Raw genomic sequence first — 24,825 nt, forward strand, 5'->3', positions numbered from 1 at the left:
AGTTTCTCCACAGCAGAGACGAGTGAGGAATAGAAATTGGTGTCGTAATCCCGGAGTCTATCAGTCACCTCTGCCACCGTTGGTGTCTCATCATCTTTCCAGGACATTACTGCCAATGAGTTTGCATGCGAAGATGGTGCGCTCCGTACAAACTTCCGCCACATGGGTCGAGTGCACTCGGCTTCATCTGGATCTTTGGATGACCGTTGATCGTCCAGGTCACCATAAATCACCTCAAGCACAGCTAATTCCCTTAGATACTGGATGCCTTTCTCCGTAGTTGTCCATTTTCCTGGGCGATATGTAACATCTTCTTTAAAGGGATCCCTTTCCTTCACTCCAGACAGGAGTCGCCTCCAGAGGCTGAGGGCTTGTGGTTTTTTTCCCCAATTGCTTTGTCAACACCCTCTTCCCCAGAAAGGGATCCCAATTGTTTGGCTTCTTTTCCCTCTTGTTCCAGGCTACTGGCCCCATTATCCCAGCATCTGAGGAGCCAGGTGACAATGTGCACACCTGAATGATGGCTGAAATCTTTTCGCATATCTTGCAACTCACTCAAGGACAGGGATCGGGTGGTCTCTATTTCATTTATGACTTCTTCCTCCTCTCCCCGTGATGGCCCTGCTTTTTCATCATCCCGTTCTCAACGGGTTGATTTCCGCTTCCAATATTTCATCTTGTGTATGGGGGCAACTGATGCTGGTACGGGTTGATTTTCTGAGCCGGCTCCAGTACTTGTTGTGGGGGTTTGAGTGTCTGCAGTGCCTGTCACTTTGCATTTCAATCCAGAGACATTCTCTTCCCCTTGGGGGCACTGAATACTGTTGAGCAGGACTCGGTACGCATGGGCCAGGCCCCAGCATGTTGCAGTGATCTGTGTCTCTCTGGAGTTCCCAGCATAACAACATACTTTCTCCAAATATTCTACTAGTTTTTCAGGATTCTGCACTTGTTTGGGGGCGAAACTCCAAAACACTGGGGGTGCCCACTGCCCTAGGTATTTGCCCATGCTATCCCACATGCCCTGCCACTCGTAACTATCAAGCCTCGGGGCAGATTTCTGGGTGATATTCTTAAGTTGCTTAGTCAAAACCAAAACAACATGCCCAAAAACTAACAATAAGTGCACCTTAACCACCCAAGGATGTTCAAGATACCAAAAGGTGGGTGTAATACAGGCAGAGACATCACAGAACAAAGTTGCAAAGGTACTATTCTGTATTTCCTCCATATAAAATCTCTCCGAGGAGGAGGTATAATTGCTAATTGCCTCAACAAGGTGGTATCCAAAGTACAGTAACTGTTTCAGCAAAAACCCCAAATACCAGATAGAGCTGAAAACGAGTGTTTGCATAACAAATCTTGTAGGCAAAACATTACTAATCAGAGCAGAACACAGCAGACTCAACAAACCAGCACCAATCTTTAACACCAACTGCAAAAAGGACAACATGCTGCTGTGACCAGCAGCTGTTATTATCTCCAACCCTTGAGCCCCACGTTGGGCGCCAAAAAGACTGTCGTGGTTTAGCCGGCAGCTCAGCCCCACACAGTCGCCTGCTCACTCCCCCACCGGTAGATGGAAGAGAGAATCAGAAGGGTAACGCTCGTGGGTTGGTATAAGAACAGTTTAATAATTAAAATTAAAAGAAACAACAACAGAAATGCAATGGGAGGGAGAACAACGAGAGGTGCAAAGCCCCAGGGGAGGGGGGAAGGGAGAGGAGGGGAGAGGGGGAATGAACCGCCGAAACAGACCGCACGCGACGCAGCCGCTCACTGCCCACCGACCCGATGCCGCGCCGCTCCCGAGCCGCAAACTGCCCCTGCTTAATATACTGGTCATGGTGTCACATGGTATGGAATGAACCTGCCATTGGCCAGTCGGGGTCAGCTGCCCCCACCATGGCCCTGCTCCCCCCAGCCCCCGCCACGCGGCAGAGCTCGGGAAGCTGGAAAGGTAGCTGACCCATAGAGTGAGGAGAATTAACCCCTTCTCAGCCAAAACCAGCACAGATATTTAGGAAATAAACCATTGACCAAGTCTAAGACTGGACTTAGCCGCACCTAGACTCCTCTCTGAGAAGGAGTTTAGAAATCAAGGGGGTCCTGTCTGAACCTCATGACTCAATGGTAGGATCTCCCCCAGCCACTCCTCAGACTCCTACTATTAACGCAACAAGCAAGCAAGTGGCTCTGTGATGCTTACTTGCCAGCTGGGGATAAACCATGACATAGACAAACATTAAGGCAGATGGTTCTTTGTACAATTAAAAAGATATTACGAAGCAAAATTCCACAAGTTTATTTGCTCAAGTGTCTCACAAGAATTTCCAAATATACAGTAGCACAGGTTTGCTCTAATTACCATCTCTGAAGTTAGCTCAAGTAAGAAGCTGACTTGATTTAAAAAAAAGCTCTAAAAGAATTCCAATAAAAACCCTAATTGGTATGTTAGCTAGCACACAGTAGGTTCTTTACAGTCTGAAATGGAGAAGTATTTGCAAGCTGTTATATTGAAAAATTGTCTGAAATGTCCTAAGTGTTATTGTACGAGATGCAAGAAGTCTAAACTTGGAGGCATTTTTTAAGCCATTCTGGAAAGCAATAGCTCAGATTTAGGTTTCAAACAAAAATTGTATACAGTAAGTGTAAATGCAAATCCTACTGAGGAAATACTATTACCAAGTGTTCATATTAGAGCTAGTTATAAGAGCAATTTATTTGCTTTTATAACAGGCAGACCCAGCTCATCAACACGTGGCTCCGAGGCTGGTGTCATCGGCAGAACTTTGGGTTTTTTGATCATGGGACAGTCTATTCATCACCAGGTCTACTGACAACTGATGGGATACAGCTTTCTCAGAAGGGGAAAATGGTTTTTGCTCAGGAGCTAGCAGGGCTGATTGACAGAGCTTTAAACTAGATTGGAAGCGGGAAAGGGACAATACCAGGCTAGTCAGTGATGAGCAATGGGATGGTACACCAAAGTTCGAGGAGCTGCATGCTAGTGAGATTCTTCAGACTGCTCCATGTGGCGATGGGCACTATGAACTGCAGTTGAAGTGTTTCTGCACAAACGCACACAGCATGAGGAACAAGCAAGAGGAGCTAGACGCCTTGGTCCAGTCCCAGACATATGACAACATTGGCTCAAGTGAAACCTGGTGGGATGAGTCCTGTGACTGGCGTGCCATGATGGATGGTTACAGGCTCTTCAGGAGGGATAGGCAGGGCAGGCAAGGCAGGGGGTGGTGTGGTGGTGGTGGCATTGTATGTAGTGGAGGAGCTGGAATGCATGGAGCTTGCAGTTGGCGATGGCACAGTTGAGAGCCTCTGGGTAAGGATTAAGGGACAGACTCATGGGAGTCTACTACAGGCCATCCAGAAAGGATGATGACACTGATGAGTTATTCTTTAAAGAACTAAAGGATGCCTCTAAGTCATCTGCCCTTGTCCTTATGGGGGACTTCAACTTGCCAGATGTCAACTGGGAATACCACACAGCTGGTACAAACAGGTCCAGAAGATTCCTAAACCATCTGGATTATAACTTCTTGGTACAGGTACTAAGGGAAATGAGCAGGCAAGGTGCTTTCCTCGATTTGTTGCTGCCATGGTTAAGCCCCAGTCAGTGACTAAGCACCACACAGCCGCGCACTCACTCCCGCCAACCCTGTGGGATGGGGGAGAGAATCGGGAGGGCCAAAGTAAGAAAACTCATGGGTTGAGGTAAGAACAGTTTTATAATTAAAATAAAATAGTAATAGTAATAATGGTAATGATAATAATAGTGATTATGATAATAATAATATGGCTGGAAAGCTGTCTGGCAGTGAAGAACCTGGGGGTGCTGGTTGACAGCTGGCTGAATATGAGCCAGCAGTGTGCCCAGGTGGCCAAGAAGGCCAACAGCATCCTGGCTTGTATCAGGAATAGTGCAGCCAGCAGGAGTAGGGAAGCAATTGTGCCCCTGTACTCGGCACTGGTGAGGCCACACCTTGAATATTGTGTGCCGTTTCGGGCCCCTCACTACAAGAAGGACATTGAGTTGCTGGAGCGAGTCCAAAGAAGGGCAACGAGGCTGGTGAAGGGTCTAGAGCACAAGTCTTATGAGGAGCGGCTGAGGGAACTGGGGTTGTTTAGTCTAGAGAAGAGGAGGCTGAGGGGAGACCTTATCGGTCTCTACAGCTACCTGAAAGGAGGTCACCATCCCTGAAGGTATTTCAAAAGATGTGTAGATGTGGCACTTCAGGGCATGGTTTAGGAGACATGGTAGTGTTGGGTTGACGGCTGGACTTGATCCTAGAGGTCTTTTCCAACCTTGATTCTATGATTCTATGATTCTAAGGTTAATAATATAGACTCTAAGATACCATCTGAGCATTAGGTAAGATGTATAAACAGAAAAAAATTTAATTTCTAATTGAAGCATACAATTCTCAGCTTCCTTAAATCTACAACTACACATTGTTACTTTTAGTGAAACACAAACATCATTTAAACTCTTATAGGCCAGTGATTCTCAAGCTGAAGAGCATGAATCTCCAGGACATATTTTGCTACCACCAGAATATATAATTTTTGCTCACTGGTGCCATTATAGTTTTCAAATGTTAGAAGTGGGATTACCTACACAAAACTGTTCAAGATGGCTCTGCTTCTGTGTGAGGGATTTTAGATGATGGTGCCATGATGGAAAAATTACAAGCTGAACACAGCTGTGAGAACGCAACCTTGAAGAAGGGAACTGGGAGCACTGTTATTGAACAATATGTTGTTGCAATCCAGGAGCCACTGTTAGCTGGCAGAGCACGTACCTGGCAGGCCTTGTTGCATGCACTGGCCACGCATGCAGCAACGTCTAGTTAGTACTTTTCCACTGAATCTGCTGAGGGTATAACAAAAGTGTGGCTCAAAGCAGAGAGAGGAGAGAAGACACAGAGCATGCTCTACGAACCACAGGGGACGCCCTGAAGGTGTCGCGCCTACCTCCCTTCTCCATGCTGACCCTGCTAATTGTCACCCTCCTGCTCAGTGGTGTCTCGGGCATAGTTGGGTTGGTAAAACTCTCATAAAGGGAAAACAATACGCTAGTAACCGCTTATGCCAGGCTATAAAAGAGCAATAAATACTGTTGTGCTTTTTAAATACCATGTGTTGGGTCAACTTTCTGCATAGGAATCCTGCGAACCTGTTACAGCTTCCCGACAAAGGTAGAACAAAGAACAGCAGCAAATCCAAACCCCTGGAAACTACTTGGACATTTTTGCTCTGAGCAGCACACAAAATAGAGTAATTTCTATCCCTATCCTGATGGGCATTGTAATCCTCCAAGTCTAATATTCACAGACCCTGCTTTCTACCTCTGTTCATCCAATCCTTAAAGGCATTCAATTCCACTTCTTCCCTACTCCTGTTGCATACATTTGTACATGCATAGTATGCCCTTCTCTTGCACACAAAGCTAGTAGGAAAAAGAGGTGAGCACATGGAATTGTGAGCATATCCTCAGGTATCTAAGCACATTCCCACAAATTCATATAATTATGAAATACTTCTTTACGTATTCAGCATCCACAAGATAGAGGAATAAAATTATAATCTAAAGGTTGATTATTACTACACTCTTACCTGAATATATACTTTACTGAAAATAAAGCCTGCATGAGTTCCTTTTTTTCCTCTGCAGAAAGAACTGCTCCTTCAGTAGTTTTTATGAATTTGATAACATACCACAGATTAATTGAATCGCAGTGCATGAACACAGCACATATTCAGTAGATCTGAACACTGACTTCAAGATTTCCCCATCCTCCCAATTTTTCTGTATAAGCAACATCTGTAATGAGCTATTAGAATTTTTTAATATATGCACAGCTGACTGTTAGAAGCCAGATAACCTTAGCCATATACTTCAGTTTTCCTTTTCCCAGAGCTGCATATTAAAATAAGTAGATAAGTAATAAAAAAGTCAGAGTAGCTCTAGATTTATTTTTTAAACAAGACCTACTGTTTTTAAAACAGACCTACCTGATGTTTATAACGTACCGTCTGTACAAAGTAATTATGAAAGTCTTCAAGCTTCAGAAGAATAAATCAACAATTTGTGGTAGAAGAAATTCTGGAGTATTATTTAATATTGCTGCTAGACTTAAACAAAACAAAACAAAACAACCCACCACACACACAAAAAAAACCAAACCACCAAAGAAACCCACACACAAAATCAGCTTCTTCCAGTCTAGTTTTTTAACACTATGAAACCTTATTGTTGCATTGTAAAAGCTCAAATACCAACATTCCTTATCAGCACTACCAGATTTGCCATAGGAAGTATAAGCCTACATTTAAAAAAAAGAGTATTTGAATGTTTATAAATTATATTGACAGACAGTAATCATCCATACATTTTGCAGATCTTGCACAAGAACTTCACTATCAAAAGTAACCACTGAGAAATGCTGTTACAGTATGAATTTACTACCTCATTCCTTGTATTTCCCCCCAGGTGAAAATAAGCACAAGGTAAATTAAAACTACACAAATTAGAGCGAAAAACCAACTGTGTTTCTTGGACAAATTATTCCTTTTAGTACAGCACAACTATTCATAGCCTGTGGACTGTTGCTTAAATGCAATGTTTTTCTTATTCTGAACAGCACTTTCATAAGTGCAATAGAAACCAAAAGCAAGACACTGAGGAAGCGTGCCACATTCACACACTTTAAAGCAAGTAAAATTTAGAAAAGCATAAAGACAGACTACCAGAAGTCTTACTGAACAGAGGAAAGACTCAGTTCTGTTTCGGCCCCCTTTCAGGGAACCACCTTTCCTTAAGGGGTCAAAGCTCACTTAAGTCAACCTACCCACTGAATCCTACAAATACTTTATGGGACTATCTATCCTTATACATCTTCCATTACCTCTAGCTAGCCCTTGACATAGAATATCTGGAGTTGGAAAGCACCCACAAGGATCATCGAGACCAACCCCCTGCTCCTCGCAGGACTACCTAAAACTAAACCATATGACTAAGAGCGTCATCCAGACGCTCTTTGAACTGTTGACAGGCTTGGTGCCATGACCACTTCCCTGGGGAGCCTGTTCCAGTGACCGACCACCCCCTCAGTGAAGAACCTTTTCCTAATGACCAATCCGAACTTCCCCTGACACAGCTTCATTCCATTTCCTCATGTCCTATCACTGGTCACCAGAGAGAGGAGATCAGCACCTCCCCCTCCACTGTCCTCCTTGAGTTGTAGACTGTGATGAGGTCATCCCTCAGCCATCTCTTCTCCAAGCTGAAGAAGCCAAGTGACCTCAGCCACCCCTCATAAGTCTTGCCCTTGAGACCTTTCACCATCTTGGTTTCCCTCCTCTGGACACACTCTAATAGTTTGAGGTCCTTATATTGAGGCACCCAAAACTGCACACAGTACTCGAGGTGGGGCTGCACCAGTGCGGTGTAGAGTGGGACAATCACCTCCCTCAAACGGCTAGCTATGATGTGCTTGATGCCCCCCAGGACCCAGGTGCCCCTTTTTGCTGCCAGGGCACAGTGCTGATTCATATTCAACTTGCCATCAACCCAAACCCCCAGATCTCTTTCCATGGGGCTGCTCTCCAGCCTCTCATCCCCCAATTTGTATGTTTTACATCAGTATCAAACTCTGAAAGCAATACCCCACAAAGCTTACCTAAAAAGATTAGCAACATTATTAATAAAATGTGCTTACTGTTCTTGATTCAGAGAAAGGATTATACTCATCTAGCCCTGGAGGAACATTTCTTGTCACTTGTGTAACAGAAGGATCCTAGAAGAGAAAACAGTTCTGTAAATGTATGCATATGTATACAAGCAACAAGTAAACACATATCATATTGATATAAAACTCTAAAAAAGTTTGTTTTAGCTAAAAAAAAACCCTAGAAAATATCCACCTCTCTGTCCCCAAAATGACATCGTTCCATCCTGAGCTCCTTACAAAACTAGATTAATGTAGTATAAAACAAACTCCATCTGTCATACATTTGATTTATAAGGGAAAAAGCTGTCAATAGAGGAGGGAAGAAAAATGTATCCTGCTACATTGACCACTGGACTCCACAAATATACACCCAAAGAGCACAACAGAAGAAAAGAGCTTTCTGTAAACTCTTGGTTTTCCCTACCCAGAAGTACCTCCAACACCTTCAGAAACAGGAAAAGCATTTCAGAAAAATGAAGCTGAGGAAACAGTGTTACATAATGCTGAAAGCACCTCTGGTTCAGCTTCTACCTGCACTGGAAAAATTAAGAAAAAGGTGTAATTTTTCCTCCAATGAACTCTATAGTAAAAAAGACTGCTTAATGTTTAGCTTGAGAAAGCAACTTCAGGAATAAAACATTTCTCTGTGCTAGAGACAGGCAGGCTTGATTCTACATAAGTGCCCACTATCACAGACCACACTAACTTCATATGAAGAAAAATTATACATATTTCATGTGGTGCCTGGTTCCACTACATTGTTTCTGTGGCTTTATTTAAGGGGTTTGCATCTTCAGAACACAGGAATGGATGAAATGTGGGTTAGCTGAGTGGACAGTGAGGTGGATAGAGAACTGGCTCAACAACAGAACTCAGAGGGTTGTGATCAACGGAACAGAGTCTGGATGGAGGCCTGTCACTAGTGGTGTTCCCCAGGGGTCTGTGCTGGGTCCAGTCCTGCTCAACATACTCATCAATGACCTGGATGGTGGGATAGAGTGTAACCTCAGCAAGTTCGCTGATGATACCAAGCTGGGAGGAGTGGCTGATACACCAGAAGGCTGTGCTGCCATCCAGCGAGACCTGGACAGGCTGGAGAGCTGGGCCAAGGGGAACCTGATGAAATTCAACAAGAGCAAGTGCAAGGTCCTCCACCTGGGGAGGAACAACCCCATGCACCAATACAGGTAGGGGGCTGAACTACTGGAAAGTGGCTCTGTTGAGAAGGACCTTGGAGTGCTGGTGGACAACAATTTAACTCTGAGCCAGCAACGTGCCCTTGTGGCCAAGAAGGCCAACGGTATCCTGGGATGCATTAACAGGAGTGTGGCCAGCAGGTCGAGGGAGGTTATCCTCCCCCTCTACTCTGCCCTAGTGAGACTGCATTTGGAGTACTGTGTCCAGTTTTGGGCCCCCCCAGTTTAAGAAAGATGTGGAACTGCTTGGGCAAGTCCAGCAGAGAGCTACCAAAATGATCAGTGGGCTGGAGCATCTCCCTTATGAGGAAAGGCTGAGAGACTTGGGTTTGTTCAGCCTGGAGAAGACTGAGGGGGGATCTCATCAATACTTATAAATGTCTAAAGGGTGGTTGTCAAGAGGATGGGACTGGACTCTTTTCAGTAGTGCCCAATGACAGGATAAGGGGCAATGGGCACAAGTTGAAACACAGGAAGTTCCACTTAAACATGAGAAAAACCTTTTTTACTGTGAAGGTGAGAGAGCAGTGGAACAGGCTGCCCAGAGAGACTGTGGAGTCTCCTTCCCTGGAGACATTCAAAACCCGCCTGGACGTGGTCCTGTGCCCCCTGCTCTAGGTGCACCTCTTGAAGTAGGGGGTTTGGACAAGATGATCTCTATAGGTCCCTTCCGACCCCTACCATTCTGTGATTCTGTGAAAGGAGGGTTTTCTTGAAAATTAAGAAATCCACTTATTTGATACGGCTATATACATTTATATTTACAAAAACACACAAAACAAGTGTACAATATTTCATATATATATCAAACATACGAATTAGCTATAAACATATTATTCACTTATTTATAACTGTTATGTATATATATGCATACATTTTTTTAAATTTCAACAGTCTAGTTCAACATTAGAAAACAAACTAGAGCTGATAAAGATTGGGACAAAGATAAGTATTTACATTGACATACATTTACATTTAATTTCCTCTTAAGACCACTAAATTTAAAATCTCAATATTTGTCTAATTTAAAAAGCAAACAAACAAAACAAAAAAACCAAAACCACAGTAAGTTATTTACTCTATACTTAAATAAATACAAAAAAGTATGAAGCTACTGGAAAATAAAATCTAGATTCTTAGAATCAGCATCTATTACAGCATTATCTTAGACTTGACAGCAGTAGCTTAATCTACAGATGCAGGAGTAGTGTTTTCTTAATGTCTGCAGTCGATTTGTTTATACCTAGAAGAAAAAAATAAGGAAGAATGTCTATCAACTCTAAAATCCTGAAGGATACAGCAAATGAGAATGAGTGTTCTTTCACTAGCTATAGTCACAAATGTATTAACATGAAGCAATAAAAAAACACCTTTGACTATAAAAAAGTTTAAGAAAAGCATTGCTTCAAAAATTCAAAAATTATATGTTGCATATTTTATTCAAATTCATGTGCATGCGTGTACATAAAAAACTACCCTTCTCTTCACATAAAATGCTACCACTTTTGGCTAAAGCACAGATTTAGCTGCTAAGCAGTATTTTAACAGTGACTGAACAAGAAACAACCCTTCTCTAATTGAATACAAAACATTACATGCAATTTAAAAATAAGCTTTCCTGCATTTGACTTATACCATAATTAGTCATTTCAATAAAGCCATCCTGGTGATGGTCTCCCCCACAAGCCTGCAATATTTTTAGTTACCATCCTAGACTTTAATGCACTGTTCCAACTAAAATCTCATCAGGTCTTGCATAAACTGATGGACTAACTTCTTGTAACATGCCCTTTCATTAAAGGACTGGCACAAAATATTGTGCAGATGAACAACAGAAGTAAGGGAAAGAGTGTACGGGGAGAGAATATCTGTTGTAAAATCCAGCTACAAATCATATGAAACACTGTGTGAGGGATTTTAGATAATGGTCTGCGTAGGGCCTCGATGGAAAAATTACAAGCTGAACACAGCTGTGAGAACGCAACCTTGAAGAAGGGAACTGGGAGCACTGTTATTGAACAATATGTTGTTGCAATCCAGGAGCCACTGTTAGCTGGCAGAGCACGTACCTGGCAGGCCTTGTTGCATGCACTGGCCACGCATGCAGCAACGTCTAGTTAGTACTTTTCCACTGAATCTGCTGAGGGTATAACAAAAGTGTGGCTCAAAGCAGAGAGAGGAGAGAAGACACAGAGCATGCTCTACGAACCACAGGGGACGCCCTGAAGGTGTCGCGCCTACCTTCCTTCTCCATGCTGACCCTGCTAATTGTCACCCTCCTGCTCAGTGGTGTCTCGGGCATAGTTGGGTTGGTAAAACTCTCATAAAGGGAAAACAATACGCTAGTAACCGCTTATGCCAGGCTATAAAAGAGCAATAAATACTGTTGTGCTTTTAAAATACCATGTGTTGGGTCAACTTTCTGCATAGGAATCCTGTGAACCTGTTACAAACACTGAATAAAAAGATCATAAAACTAAGAGAAGAAGGAAATGTAATATCTGAATTAGGCATTAGTTTACTGGACTTTTTAGTACAAAACTAAAAAAGATGAACTTCTTAAAAGTTAACAAGACAATTTCATAATTCAACCTACAGGATGGTAGAAAGTTGTATAGAGCTGGAAACTTTTAACTTACTATGCTGGGTCCACACCAACCAGTAGCTAAGCCCCCAACCAGTTGCTCACTCGCTCCCCTCCCCAGTGGGATGGGGGAGAGAATTGGAAGGGCAAAAGCAAGTAAAACTTGTGGGTGTTGAGAAAAAGGCAGTTGGGGGGCAGGAAAAAAAAACCCACCACAAAAGAATACAGAGGCAGTCACTCACCACTTCCCACCAGCAGGCAGATGCCCAGCCAGGCCAGCCTCTGAGCAATTATTACTTTGGAACACCACCACCCTGGGGGGGGAAGCAGAGTGCGAAACAAAGAAGGCCTTGATGCTGTACAAGCACTGTTCAGTAACATCTGAAACACTGGTGCCTTACCAGCAGTGTTTTGGTCAGTAATCTAAAACATAGCACCATAAGGGCTGCTATGAAAAAGATTAACTCCCTCCTAACCAGACCCAGGACACTTTTTCTAGCACTTACATGTTAGTGTGAATTAGCATAGCATAAAATACTGATCTTTGCTCATGCTTTCAGTATGGTACCCCTTCCACAAATGCTCTCATATCATTGCCTCTTCCACACATAAAAAATGTTCAAGGGTAGACACATATCAAACTAGCAATAGCTAACCATCAGCCATACAGTGAAACACTATGCCTACATCATTAAAATGTAAATAGCACTTAGTACTTCAATTTAGCTGCACACATTGCAACAGTACACTTCTGTGTTTGAAGAGTGCACTACTAACCAAAAAACTCAGTCCAACTGTACCAGAGAAGGACAACAAATCCTAGTGTGCTGGTTTTGGTTGAGAAGGGGTTTCTCTCCCCCATCCCACCAGTGTGGTAGTGAGCAAGCAGCTGTGTGGGGCTCAGTCGCTGGCTAAACCACAACAGTCTCATTTGGCGCCCAACGTGGGGCTCGAGGGCTGCAGATAACAACAGCTGCTGCTCAAAGCACCACGTTCTCATTTTTGCAATACATGTTAAAGATTGGTGTTGGTTTGTTTAGTTTGCTGTGTGCTGCTGTAATTAGTAATGTTTTGCCTAAAATATTTGTTATGCAAACACTGGTTTTCAGCTTTATCTGGTATTTGGGGTTTTGCTGAAACCATTACTATACTTCGGATACCACCTTGTTGAGGCAATTAGCAATTATACCTCCTCCTCAGAGAGGCTTTATATGGAGGAAATACAGAACGGTATCTTTGCAACTTTGTTCTATGATGTCTCTGCCTCTATTACAACAACCTTTTTGTATCTTGAACATCCTTGGGTGGTTAAGGTGCACTTATTGTTAGTTTCTGGGCATGTTGTTTTGGTTTTGACTAAGCAACTTAAGAATATCACCAAGAAATCTGCCCCGAGGCTTGATAGTTACGAGTGGCAGGGCATGTGGGATAGCATGGGCAAATACCTAGGGCAGTGGGCACCCCCAGTGTTTTGGAGTTTCACCCCTGAACAAGTGCAGAATCCTGAAAAACTAGTAGAATATTTGGAGAAAGTATATTGTTATGCTGGGAACTCCAGAGACACACAGATCACTGCAACATGCTGTGGCCTGGCCCATGCGTACCGAGTCCTGCTCAACAGTATTCAGTGCCCCCAAGGGGAAGAGAATGTCTCTGGATTGAAATGCAAAGTGACAGGCACTGTGGCCACTCAAATCCCCACGAAAAGTACTGGATCTGGCTCAGAGAATCAACCCGTACCAGTATCAGTTGCCCCTATACACAAGATGAAATACTAGAAGCGGAAATCAACTCGTTTAGAAAGGGATGATGAAGAACCAGGGCCATCAAGGGGAGAGGAGGGAGAAGTAATAAATGAAATAGAGACCACCTGATCCCTGTCCTTAAGCAAGTTGCGAGATATGCGAGAAGATTATAGCCATCGTTCAGGTGAGCACATTGTCACCTGGCTGCTCAGATGCTGGGATAATGGGGCCAGTAGCCTGGAACTAGAGGGAAAAGAAGCCAAACAACTGGATCCCTTTCTGGGGAAGGGGGCGTTGACAAAGCAATTGGGAAAAAAACCACAAGCCCTCAGCCTCTGGAGGCGACTCCTGTCTGGAGTGAAGGAAAGGGATCCCTTTAAAGATGTTACATATCGCCCAGGAAAATGGACAACTACGGAGAAAGGCATCCAGTATCTAAGGGAATTAGCTGTGCTTGAGGTGATTTATGGTGACCTGGACGATCAACGGTCATCCAAAGATCCAGATGAAGCCGAGTGCACACGACCCATGTGGCGGAAGTTTGTACGGAGCGCACCATCTTCACATGTAAACTCATTGGCAGTGATGTCCTGGAAAGATAACAAGACACCAACGGTGGCAGAGGTGATTGATAGACTCCGGGATTACAAAACAAATATCTCTTCCTCACTCGTCTCTGCTGTGGAGAAACTATCTCAAGTGGTCCAGCAACTCAAAGAAGATCTGTCCTACTCCCCACCTCTACTGAGTAGTGTCTCAGCTGTTAGGAATAAGCATCCTTTGGCTCAAAGAAGGGGATACACACCACGGGCCACCCTATGGTTCTACCTGCATGACCATGGAGAGGACATGATGAGGTGGGATGGCAAGCCTACCTCAACCCTACAGGCACGAGTGCATGAACTGCAAGGAAGAACAGTCACTCAGGGAGGCTCTTCCAGGAAAGCTCCTGCTCTAGTTTCCAGTGAGCAAGTCCCCAGACAGAGGAGTAGAGGCGCTGATTTCACTTCTAAGTGTAATAGAGGGACTCCTGATTAACATTTACAGGAAGTGAGTTGTGACTGCCATGATCAGGACTAGAGGGGCCCTGCCTCCAGCCAGGTGGAGGAAAGGGATAACCGGGTTTACTGGACTGTGTGGATCCGATGGCCTGGCACGTCCGACCCACAGGAGTATAAAGCTTTAGTGGACACCAGCGCACAGTGCACCTTAATGCCATCAAACTATATAGGGGCAGAACCCATCAGCATTGCTGGAGTGACAGGAGAATCCTAAGAGCTAACTGTATTGGAGGCCGAAGTGAGCCTAACCAGGAATGAGTGGCAAAAGCACCCCATTGTGACTGGCCCAGAGGCTCCGTGCATCCTTGGCATAGACTACCTCAGGAGAGGGTATTTCAAGGACCCAAAAGTGTACAGGTGGGCTTTTGGTGTAGCTGCCTTGGAGACGGAGGAAATTAAACAGCTGTCTACCTTGCCTGGCCTATCAATGAACCCTTATGATGTGGGGTTGCTGAAGGTCAAAGAACAACAGGTGCCAATCGCCACCACAATAGTGCACCAGCAAAAATATCGCACCAACAGAGACTCTCTGATCCCCATCCATAAACTCATTCACCGACGGAGGAGCCAAGGAGTCATCAGTAAGACCCACTCACCCTTTAACAGTCCCATATGGCCAGTGTGGAAGTCTAATGGAGAGTGGAGGCTAACAGTAGACTATCGTGGCCTGAATGAAGTCACTCCACCGTTGAGTGCTCCTGTGCCAGACATGCTGGAACTTCAATATGAACTGTAGTCAAAGGCAGCCAAGTGGTATGCCACAATTGATATTGCTAATGCATTCTTCTCCATCCCTCTGGCAGCAGAGTGCAGGCCACAGTTTCCTTTTATGTGGAGGGGCATCCAGTACACCTGGACTCGACTGCCCCAGGGGTGGAAGCACAGTCCTAGCATTTGCCATGGACTGATTCAGACTGTACTGGAACAGGGAGAAGCTCCAGAACACCTTCAATACACTGATGACATCATTGTGTGGGGCAACACAGCGGAAGAAGTTTCTGAGAAAGGAGAGAAAATAGTCCCAATCCTTCTGAAAGAGGGTTTTGCCATAAAACAAAGTAAGGTGAAGGGACCCGCACGAGAAATCCAGTTCTTAGGAATCAAATGGCAAGATGGTCGTCGTCAGATTCCAGTGGATGTTATCAACAAAATAGCAGACATTTCTCCACCAACTAGCAAAAAGGAAACATAAGCTTTCTTGGGCGTTGTGGGTTTTTGGAGAATGCATATCCCAAATTACAGTCTGATCGTAAGCCCTCTCTATCAAGTGACCCGGAAAAAGAATGATTTCAAATGGGGCCCTGAGCAACGACAAGCCTTTGAACAGATTAAACAGGAGATAGTTCATGCAGTAGCTCTTGGGCCAGTCCGGGCAGGACAAGATGTAAAAAAAATGTGCTCTACACTGCAGCCGGAGAGAATGGCCCTACCTGGAGCCTCTGGCAGAAAGCACATGGGGAGACCCGGGGTCGACCCCTAGGGTTTTGGAGTCGGGGATACAGAGGGTCCGAAGCTGGCTATACTCCAACTGAAGAAGAGATATTGGCAGCACATGAAGGCATCCGAGCTGCTTCTGAAGTGGTTGGTTCTGAAGCACAGTTGCTCCTGGCACCCCGACTGCCAGTGCCGGGCTGGATGTTCAAACGAAACATCCCCTCTACACACCATGCAACTGATGCTACTACGCTGAGTAAATGGGTTGCACTGATCACCCAGCGGGCTCGAGTAGGAAACCCCTGACGGAAAACCAGCGGGAGACAGGCACCATCCGATGATGATCATCAAGTCTCGTTTATTGGCAATTAGCAAATATCTTTTATACCGTTCGTAAATTAGCTCATACATATTTGCAAAAGCATAGCTCATCCTTGGCTGGGAGGTAGATGCCAACTCCTCCCATGCTTATCTCCTGTGTTCAGCCTTGCAATTATCAGTTACTTGTTTCTCACACTCCTTTACCAGTCAACAACAGCTGGGCCCAAGGTCGCTCCGACCCTGAGCCTGTCCTTCTACTTCAATGCCCGCTTTCTGCTAGCCGTTCCCGGGCTAGAGTTTCCCACATCTCCTCCTTTTTCTTTTGTTCCTTGAGAAAGGAACACGGCACTCATACTTCTTTCCATCATTTGTTGCATACATTGCGATATACAAGGGACATACATTAATACAATAATAAACAGTATAAATATTATTAATCCCATCTGCAAAATACTCTTGATCCAATTGCCAATGCCCCATCCATTAAACAAGCTGTTAAACCAATGCCATGGATCATCCTGTCTTACAGAGTCTACATCTAGTAATAAGTCAGATAATGCCTTTGATGCGGCATTTGTTTGCTTAGCTAGCCAACACCCTAGCTTGTTTAATGTCGTGAGGCTTTGAGCAACACCAACTCCAGGAGCCAAGAAGGAAACAGCTATGATCTTTGTAGGATTCCAAAATTCAGCTGTAGAGTCACAGTTATCCTCAAACTTATGAGTGCTCCTTTCGCTTCTCATCTTTCTATGATGTTGATAAATCATTGAAGTGTTAGGGGTAAGAAACGTTAGGCGACCTATAGAGCAAGGCCCTCCCTTTATATGTGACGGGATGCCAGGCCAAGCCCGATCTCCACAAATTAAAAACAAACCTGCAGGTAGCGCAATAGGCATATTGTTAGAGCGTGATATATTTACAGAGGTATAGTTACACCAAGCAGTAGCATTAAGAGAGCCCGCAAGGGCAAGCTCTTGTGGTTCTGGGCCTACGGGGAGTACATCATCCCAGATATCATACTCAACAAACACCGAAGGGGCGTCACGCCACTTAAAGGGAAGCTTCCAAGTTATATTATGCTGCTGTCGCAGCTCCGCTACGGACTGAGTAAAAGTCATAAAGGTTGCATTACTTAAAGGCACCCCAATAAGACATGTGATAAATGGGGAGTCGGGCGTTGCTAGGCTGGCACAAAAGCTAGTTGTATTCAATGATCTAGCTAGCGTGACCCAGATATTTTCTCGTGGGTCAAAAACGTTAGGCACAAGGGCAGTGCTACATACACTTAAAAGGGCTAATACCCATAATTTCTGTTCAGCAGAGCTCATTATCAGTCCGCCTTGTATTCTCGGTCGAAACCAGACCAAACCTCGGGCGCTATGCACCCTCTGGGACCTTTGTTCCTCCTGGACCGTGGTTATTCACTGGTGAGTGCTGCACAGCGCTCCTCTGGGTTCCTTCCGCTGATCCCAACCGTTCAGGTGCCGCTTCGGCTGGTGCCGCGGTGGGCAACTGTTCTGCGTCGCGCTGTGTGGGGGAGGTGGCGGGTCTGGCACATCTAGCTGGAATCCATTGCGGCCCTGTAGGGGTAGAAACACAGAGATACCCCCTCCCCCAATATAAAACCTCCACAGGCCCTGACCATACACCCGTATGCGGGTCTTTGTATTTGACCCAAACTCGGGGTAGCTCCCGTTCGTCTTTTTTCTGTCTATAGTGAACGATGACAGCAGGCACTCCCTCAGAGCCAAATACACACAAATAGTTTAACACAAACAGTGCTTTTACCAGCCGCTCTTGCGGGTCTTTTATATCTGCATACTTTTGAACATAGGTTTTCAGCAACCCATTAGCTCGTTCCACTATTGCTTGACCCGTTGGGTTGTGAGGGATACCTGCAATGTGTTGTACTGACGCACCCACGCAGGAGGGTTATCGTGTTCTGCAAATATACATAAGTGATTTAATACAAACAAAACTTTTGCACAAACAAAACTTTTGCCATTCCAACACCCTTATCTTCTCCCCCTTTTTCTTTTTGCACTGAGTAAGTGCACCCAAAATGTGAGTAGAACCATGGAGTATGGTGAGATCGATGGGGAGATCGGGGTCCAGGCGGTCTACTGCTCTCTGGACGATCTCGGAGCTAAGACGTTGTATCATAGTGTGTTGTTCAGCAGTCGGTCGGACCGGCGCGGCAGGGTCAGTGCCCTTTAACATTGGGCGAAGAATTGAGAGTCACTGATGCGCCACCCAAGGTATTTCCATACCGGTGAACGTTGAACCTTCTCTGCTGCTATTACTAGGTCGTGTAGCTGGAGCTGTTGCTGTAAATATAATTCTTGCTGTGCTGAGAAAGGTTGTACTTGCGCAAACAAGATGTCATCCATGTAATGGTAAATTATAGTGTCCGGCCATTGCTGCCTCACTTCTTTCAATGCAGCATCTACGAAGAGTTGACACAGAGTAGGGCTATTCTGCATGCCTTGTGGCAATACTGTCCATCCGAAGCGTAAGTCAGGACCCTCTCTGTTGATTGCCGGTAACGTAAATGCAAACCGCTGGGTATCCTGAGGATGCAGCTTTGTAGTAAAAAAGCAGTCCTTTAAGTCGATAATTAGTAAATGCCAGTCAGTTGGTAGCATGGCTGGATTTGGAAGGCTAGGCTGTAAAGCCCCCATCGCTTGCATTTGCTGATTTACTGCCCGTAGATCATGTAACAGCTTGAGATGTCCTTGATCTAATTGTTGTTTTATTAATATACAGGCTTGTTGTAGACTTTCCCGTTTGAGCGGTCACTGCCCGACCCATACTGGCTCTTCTGTGAGCCATGTCAGTGGGATTGGGAAAGTCCATGTGGCAGTGACCCTCTTTGGTTACTGTTGAGAGTTTTTGGCTGGACCCAATGGGGCGAGAGCGGCACAAACTTGTTGCTGAACGCGTACCATTCCCTGCCCAACTTCCCTCAATGCTTCAACTAACATAGCTCGGGGGCCGGGAGGTACCCGACTCATGCGTTCAAGCATCACCTCAATGCCTGCGTCTAGGGGAAGTGTAATTAAAATGCTTTTAGTAGCATGGTTGGAGTTTTCCATAACACATTGACGCAGCAATGGGCCCTTCATAAAAATTTTCCAATCAAGAGGATTATGGTGTGCGAATAAATTTTGATTGTTAGCAGGGTCCGGTTGATAGATGACAGGGAAAGCCTGAGCTAACAAATCGGCGGTCTCTAGGTCCCCGTTCTGTAATGCCTCTAACCGGATTTTTCGCCAGTCAACCTGGCTACGCACAGCAGGCACAGAACGGTGACTAGACGTGCTCGGCTTATTTTCCTTCACCGGAGAGACTACATCACATAAATTTTCAATATCTTCACCTCCCTTTCCCAAGCTTATTCCTCCTCCGCTAGTTTCTACAGATGTAGATTTATCAGGGGCGGGAGGAGGCGGAATAAGGGGTTTTCGAGGTACGACAACTGGGATCCCCGAGAAGGGAGGAGAGAGATTGTCTAAGCCAATTCCAATCTTTCCAGCATTGGGGTCACAGTTGTCTAGCCGATCAGAGGCGGCTGTTGCTAATCTTTTTTCAGTTTTATATTTTTTCATACAGTTAATCACTTCCCGCCAAGGTTTCATTAACTTTTTCGCTGTCTTATCGTCATCTATCACCAAATCCCACAAACAATCATCATAGGCTCTCCCTTGTTTTATTCCCATATAAAAGGGGATCCCTCCTGTATCCTTAACCTTAGTCATAGCTGCTCGAGCAACCCTCATCGCTTCTCTACACTTCTCTGGTCCCAATAAAACCTGTGCCTCCGTTCTAAAGAACGCTCCCAGCCCTAGCAGCTCATCCAAGGTGACGCCCTGAAGGGGGTCTCCCGGTGCCCTCTGGGTTGCAGCTGACGCCTGTGCCTCAGCTTGCCAGTGAGCCTCCCACAGCAATCTTTGGTGTGGCGAAAAAATAAACTCGGCGAGCCCTTTAATATCGGCAGGCAACAAGACATGTGCAGTGAACAGATAGTCCAGCATTTGTCTTACAGGCTCACTCGATACTCCGAACTGACTAACAGTGAACCGTAATTGGGACAATAATTTCCAGTCTAACGCAGTAATCTCCGCCTGCAGTCCTCCCCCGGGATTCGGTCTATAAATTACCGGAAAAGTGAGAGTACCACCGGCTTCAACTAATTCAGGATCACCCTTTTCTGCCCCCTCCCGCGCTAATGCCGCCCATGCCCCTCGCCGCTCCCGTACAACAGCTTCCGCTAAGTCAGATTCCGCTCCAAGAATCGGCTCCTGGTCTAAGCCGGGAGCCGGTACCGTTGCGGGCTGGTTATTCGCAGTAGCGGGAGTTGCGGGTGATGAGGGCAAGTTTGAGGGGTCTGCCGGCCCAGGGGGCAGGTAGACAGTTGAAACCGCAGGCGGGCCCGGGGTGCTAAGTCCCCAGTCTGAGCCGTAGCTCCGATTTCGCTCTTGAGCTGAGACAGCTTGCTGCACAGCTCGCTTTTCTGCTTGTATCTGCAATAACTCGTTATGTACTACCTTCCATAGCTTACTCATTTTCTTTGCAGTTTTATCATCCTCTAACACCGCCTCCCACAAACTATCCCTCACCTTTCTCCACTCTGCCAGTTCATGCACCGTATGTGGGTTTACAAAGTGTCCCTTCTCGCATCCCCAGCTTATCAGCAACGGTAGTTCTTTACGTAAATCTATACCCTTAATGTTACGCCTCTCTAAAAGAGATGTAAAGAAATCATATGCTGCTTGCCTCTCCATTGTGCTCGTCGGCGCCGTTGCAGCTCCCAAGGTCTCGGCAGCACGTATCGGCTGAGCCCACCTATGTGGTCGCCCAGGGCACGCAGACTGAGCCCACCTATGTGGTCGCCCAGGGTACGCAGACCAGCTGCGCTGTCTGTTTTGCCGTCCCTCTGCTTGCAGGACCCGAACCCTACGCTGGACCATCCGTGGTATCACGTCGGGGTCACCATTTGACGGAAAACCAGCGGGAGACAGGCACCATCCGATGATGATCATCAAGTCTCGTTTATTGGCAATTAGCAAATATCTTTTATACCGTTCGTAAATTAGCTCATACATATTTGCAAAAGCATAGCTCATCCTTGGCTGGGAGGTAGATGCCAACTCCTCCCATGCTTATCTCCTGTGTTCAGCCTTGCAATTAGCAGTTACTTGTTTCTCACACTCCTTTACCAGTCAACAACAGCTGGGCCCAAGGTCGCTCCGACCCTGAGCCTGTCCTTCTACTTCAATGCCCGCTTTCTGCTAGCCGTTCCCGGGCTAGAGTTTCCCACAACCCCAGTCGCCCAGGAATCTTGGAAGTGATTATGGACTGGCCAGAAGGCAAAGACATTGGATTATCACCAGAGGAGGAGGTGACACGTGCTGAAGAAGCCCCACTGTATAACAAACTGCCAGAAAATGAAAAGCACTATGCCCTGTTCACTAATGGGTCCTGTTGCCTTGTGGAGATGGAAGGCTGCTGTATGGAGTCCTACACGACAAGTCGCAGAAACTGCTGAAGGAGAAGGATAATCGAGCCAGTTTGCAGAGGTAAAGGCCATCCAGATGGCCTTAGACATTGCTGAACGGGAAAAGTGGCCAGTGCTCTGTCTCTATACTGACTCCTGGATGGTGGAAAATGCCCTGTGGGGGTGGTTACAGCAGTGGAAGCAGAGCAACTGGCAGCGCAGAGGCAAACCCATCTGGGCTGCCACATTGTGGCAAGATATTGCTGCCCAGTTAGAGAACCTGGTTGTAAAGGTACATCATGTGGATGCTCACGTCCCCAAGAGTCGGGCCACTGAAGAACATCGGAACAACCAGCAGGTAGATCAGGCTGCCAAGACTGAAGTGGCTGAGGTGGATCTGGACTAGCAACATAAGGGTGAACTATTTCTAGCTCGGAGGGCCCATGACTCCTCTGGCCATCAAGGAAGAGATGCAACATAGAGGTGGGTTCGTTATCAAGGGGTGGACTTGACCATGGACACTATTGTACAGGCTATCCATGAACATGAAATGTACCGCAACCAAGCAAGCCAAGCAGGTAAAGCCTATGGGGGACAATGCCTGAAATATAAATATGGGGAGGCCTGGCAAACTGACTATATCACGCTCCCACAAACCCGACAACGCAAGCATCATGTGCTTACAATGCTATAAGCAACCACTGGATGGCTGGAACTATAACCCATGCCCCATGCCACTGCCCGGAACAATATCCTGGGTGTGGAAAAACAAGTCCTGTGGCGACATGGCACCCCAGAGAGAATTGAGTCAGACAATGGGACTCATTTCCAAAACAACCTCATAGACACCTGGGCCAAAGAGCATGGCATTGAGTGGGTGTATCACATCCCCTATCACGCACCAGCCTCTGGGAAAATTGCACGATACAACAGACTGTTAAAAACTACACTGAGAGCAATGGGGGGTGGAACATTCAAGCACTGGGAAACACATTTAGCAAAAGCCTCCTGTTTAGTCAACACGAGGGGATCTGTCAATGGAGCTGGCCCTGCCCAAATAGAAATCTTACGTACTGTGGAAGGGGGTAGAGTCCCTGTAGCGCATGTGAAAAATATGCTGGCAAAAACAGTCTGCGTTATTCCTGGCTCAGGTAAAGGCAAACCCATTCATGGAGTTGATTTCATTCAGGGACCTGGGTGCACTTGGTGGGTGATGCGGGAGAATGGAGGAGTCCAATGTGTACCTCAAGGGAATTTGATTTTGGGTGACAACAGCCAGTGAACTGAATGGTATGCTGTTAATTGCTATATAATTTTGTATGTTATCATTCCTATGATTGCTATATGCCACATCAATGGTATTATAGTAGGAATCTCCCAAATTAATTAAGGATGAACTTTGAATCAAGCAAAATGCAATGGTGATATAACAAGGACTGTCAGCGCAGCAGTGATGGAATAAGGTGTGAGTTCAGCATGCAACAATCTGACACTACACACACCATCTTCCCTGCCCTGAAAGAGTGTTACAATAGATGGAACCCAAATTCATGGACTAAATGAACTCAATGGACATTTTTGTGGACATCTGTGGATATTTCACAGACATTTTACAGGGGCAGTCCATAGACTAAGAGAATGATAAATGATATCTGCACATTCTGTTAAAGGATGAGAATGGGGGTAGTCGTTATTGAATTTATATTGGATAGTATGGGAACTGAGCATGCTGTGGGACATGGGACGTTGTACTGGTTTTGGTTGGGATATAATTCTCTTTACTGTATGTCGTGGTTTAGCAGGCAGCTCAGCCCCACACAGTCGCTCGCTCACTCCCCCACCGGTAGATGGGGAAGAGAATCAGAAGGGTAACGCTCGTGGTTTGGGATAAGAATGGTTTAATAATTAAAATTAAAAGAAACAACAACAGAAATGCAATGTAAAGGAGAACAACGAGAGGCGCAAAGCCCCGGGGGAGGGGGAAAGGGAGAGGAGGGGAGAGGGGGAACGAACCGCCAAAACAAACCGCACGTGCCGCAGCTGCCCGCCGCCTGCCGACCCGATGCCGCGCCGCTCCCAAGCCGCAAACTGCCCCCCCTCAATATACTGGTCATGGTGTCACATGGTATGGAATGAACCTGCCATTGGCCAGTCGGGGTCAGCCGCCCCCACCATGGCCCTGCCCCTCCCAGCCCCCCTGCCAGCGGCAGAGCTCGGGAAGCTGGAAAGGTATCCGACCCCCACAGTGAGGAGAATTAACCCCTTCTCAGCCAAAACCAGCACACTGTAACTGGTATAGTGTGGATGGCACACTAATGTTTAACTATTGTTAAGTAGAGGCTAAGTATTGCTACATAGCTCCTATAGTAGTTAGGGACCTTTCCAGCTTCCCATGCTCTGTCACTGGGCAAGAAGGTGAGAGGGGAGGGGCCACCACCAAGACAGCTGACCCAAACTGGCCCATGGGATATTTCATACTATGTGAAGTCATGACCAGTACATTAACCAGGGCAGTTGGCATACGGGGGACGCGGTTGCGTCTTGGAGACTGGTGGCATTGGGTCAGCGAGCAACTGCATCACATGCTGTTTGTTTTGGATGTTCATTCCCCCCCACCCCAGGTTTCACCTCCCTCTTGTTGTTTCCCTTTTTATTGCATTATTATTTTTGTTGTTACTATTATTTGTTATTTTAATTATTAAACAGTTCTTATCTCACCCCACGAGCTTTCTCACTTTTACCCTTCTGATTTTCTCACACATCCCACCAGTGGGGGAGTGAGCAAGTGGTTGTGTGGTGTTTAGTTGCCGGCTGAGGCTAAACCACAACAGATATAAACAGTATGGAATAAGGGGTGGATACTCTCATGGTTTTAGCTGGGATAGAGTTAATTTTCCTCACTGTAGCTGGCATAGTGCTGTGTGGAATAAGTGAATGTGGCCTCCCATGATCTCATCGCCCTTATTGGATGCAAGCTGTGGGACAGAAAAACACAGAACTGAGGCCTTGATATGCGGGACAGAAGGTCAGGGGCACAGCTGGAGCACCGAAGCAGGAGAGCGCGCTTATCTATGTCTATACCATATGTGGAGCTAGTGTGATAGAACACATTCAGAGGTGGAGAGAAGGGAAAAATACTAGCTCAGGAGGCAGACTATATTAAGGCTGCTCTTTTGTGAATAAACAGCCTTTGCATGGATATGGAGTCCATGTTGTGAATCACCACAGTGCTGTGC

General features: G+C 45.8%; 1 protein-coding gene across 5 annotated transcripts in view; it reads right to left on the reverse strand.

Moving 5' to 3' along the window:
- LOC135310889 (secretory carrier-associated membrane protein 1-like) overlaps window positions 1-24,825 on the reverse strand; it is a 108,383-nt gene that overhangs the window by 70,658 nt on the left and 12,900 nt on the right. For 3 of the 5 annotated variants that reach the window (XM_064440000.1, XM_064439998.1, XM_064440001.1), the window contains exon 2: window positions 7,740-7,817. In XM_064440000.1, the coding sequence (XP_064296070.1) occupies window positions 7,740-7,817 (78 nt within the window). Of the gene's footprint in view, window positions 1-7,739; window positions 7,818-8,185; window positions 8,231-11,773; window positions 11,858-24,825 lie in introns of those variants that run through there. The other 2 variants (XM_064440002.1, XM_064439999.1) reach the window with 2 other exon arrangements.

This window comes from Phalacrocorax carbo (genome assembly GCF_963921805.1).
Source record: "Phalacrocorax carbo chromosome W unlocalized genomic scaffold, bPhaCar2.1 SUPER_W_unloc_5, whole genome shotgun sequence".
NCBI classification, from domain to species: domain Eukaryota; kingdom Metazoa; phylum Chordata; class Aves; order Suliformes; family Phalacrocoracidae; genus Phalacrocorax; species Phalacrocorax carbo.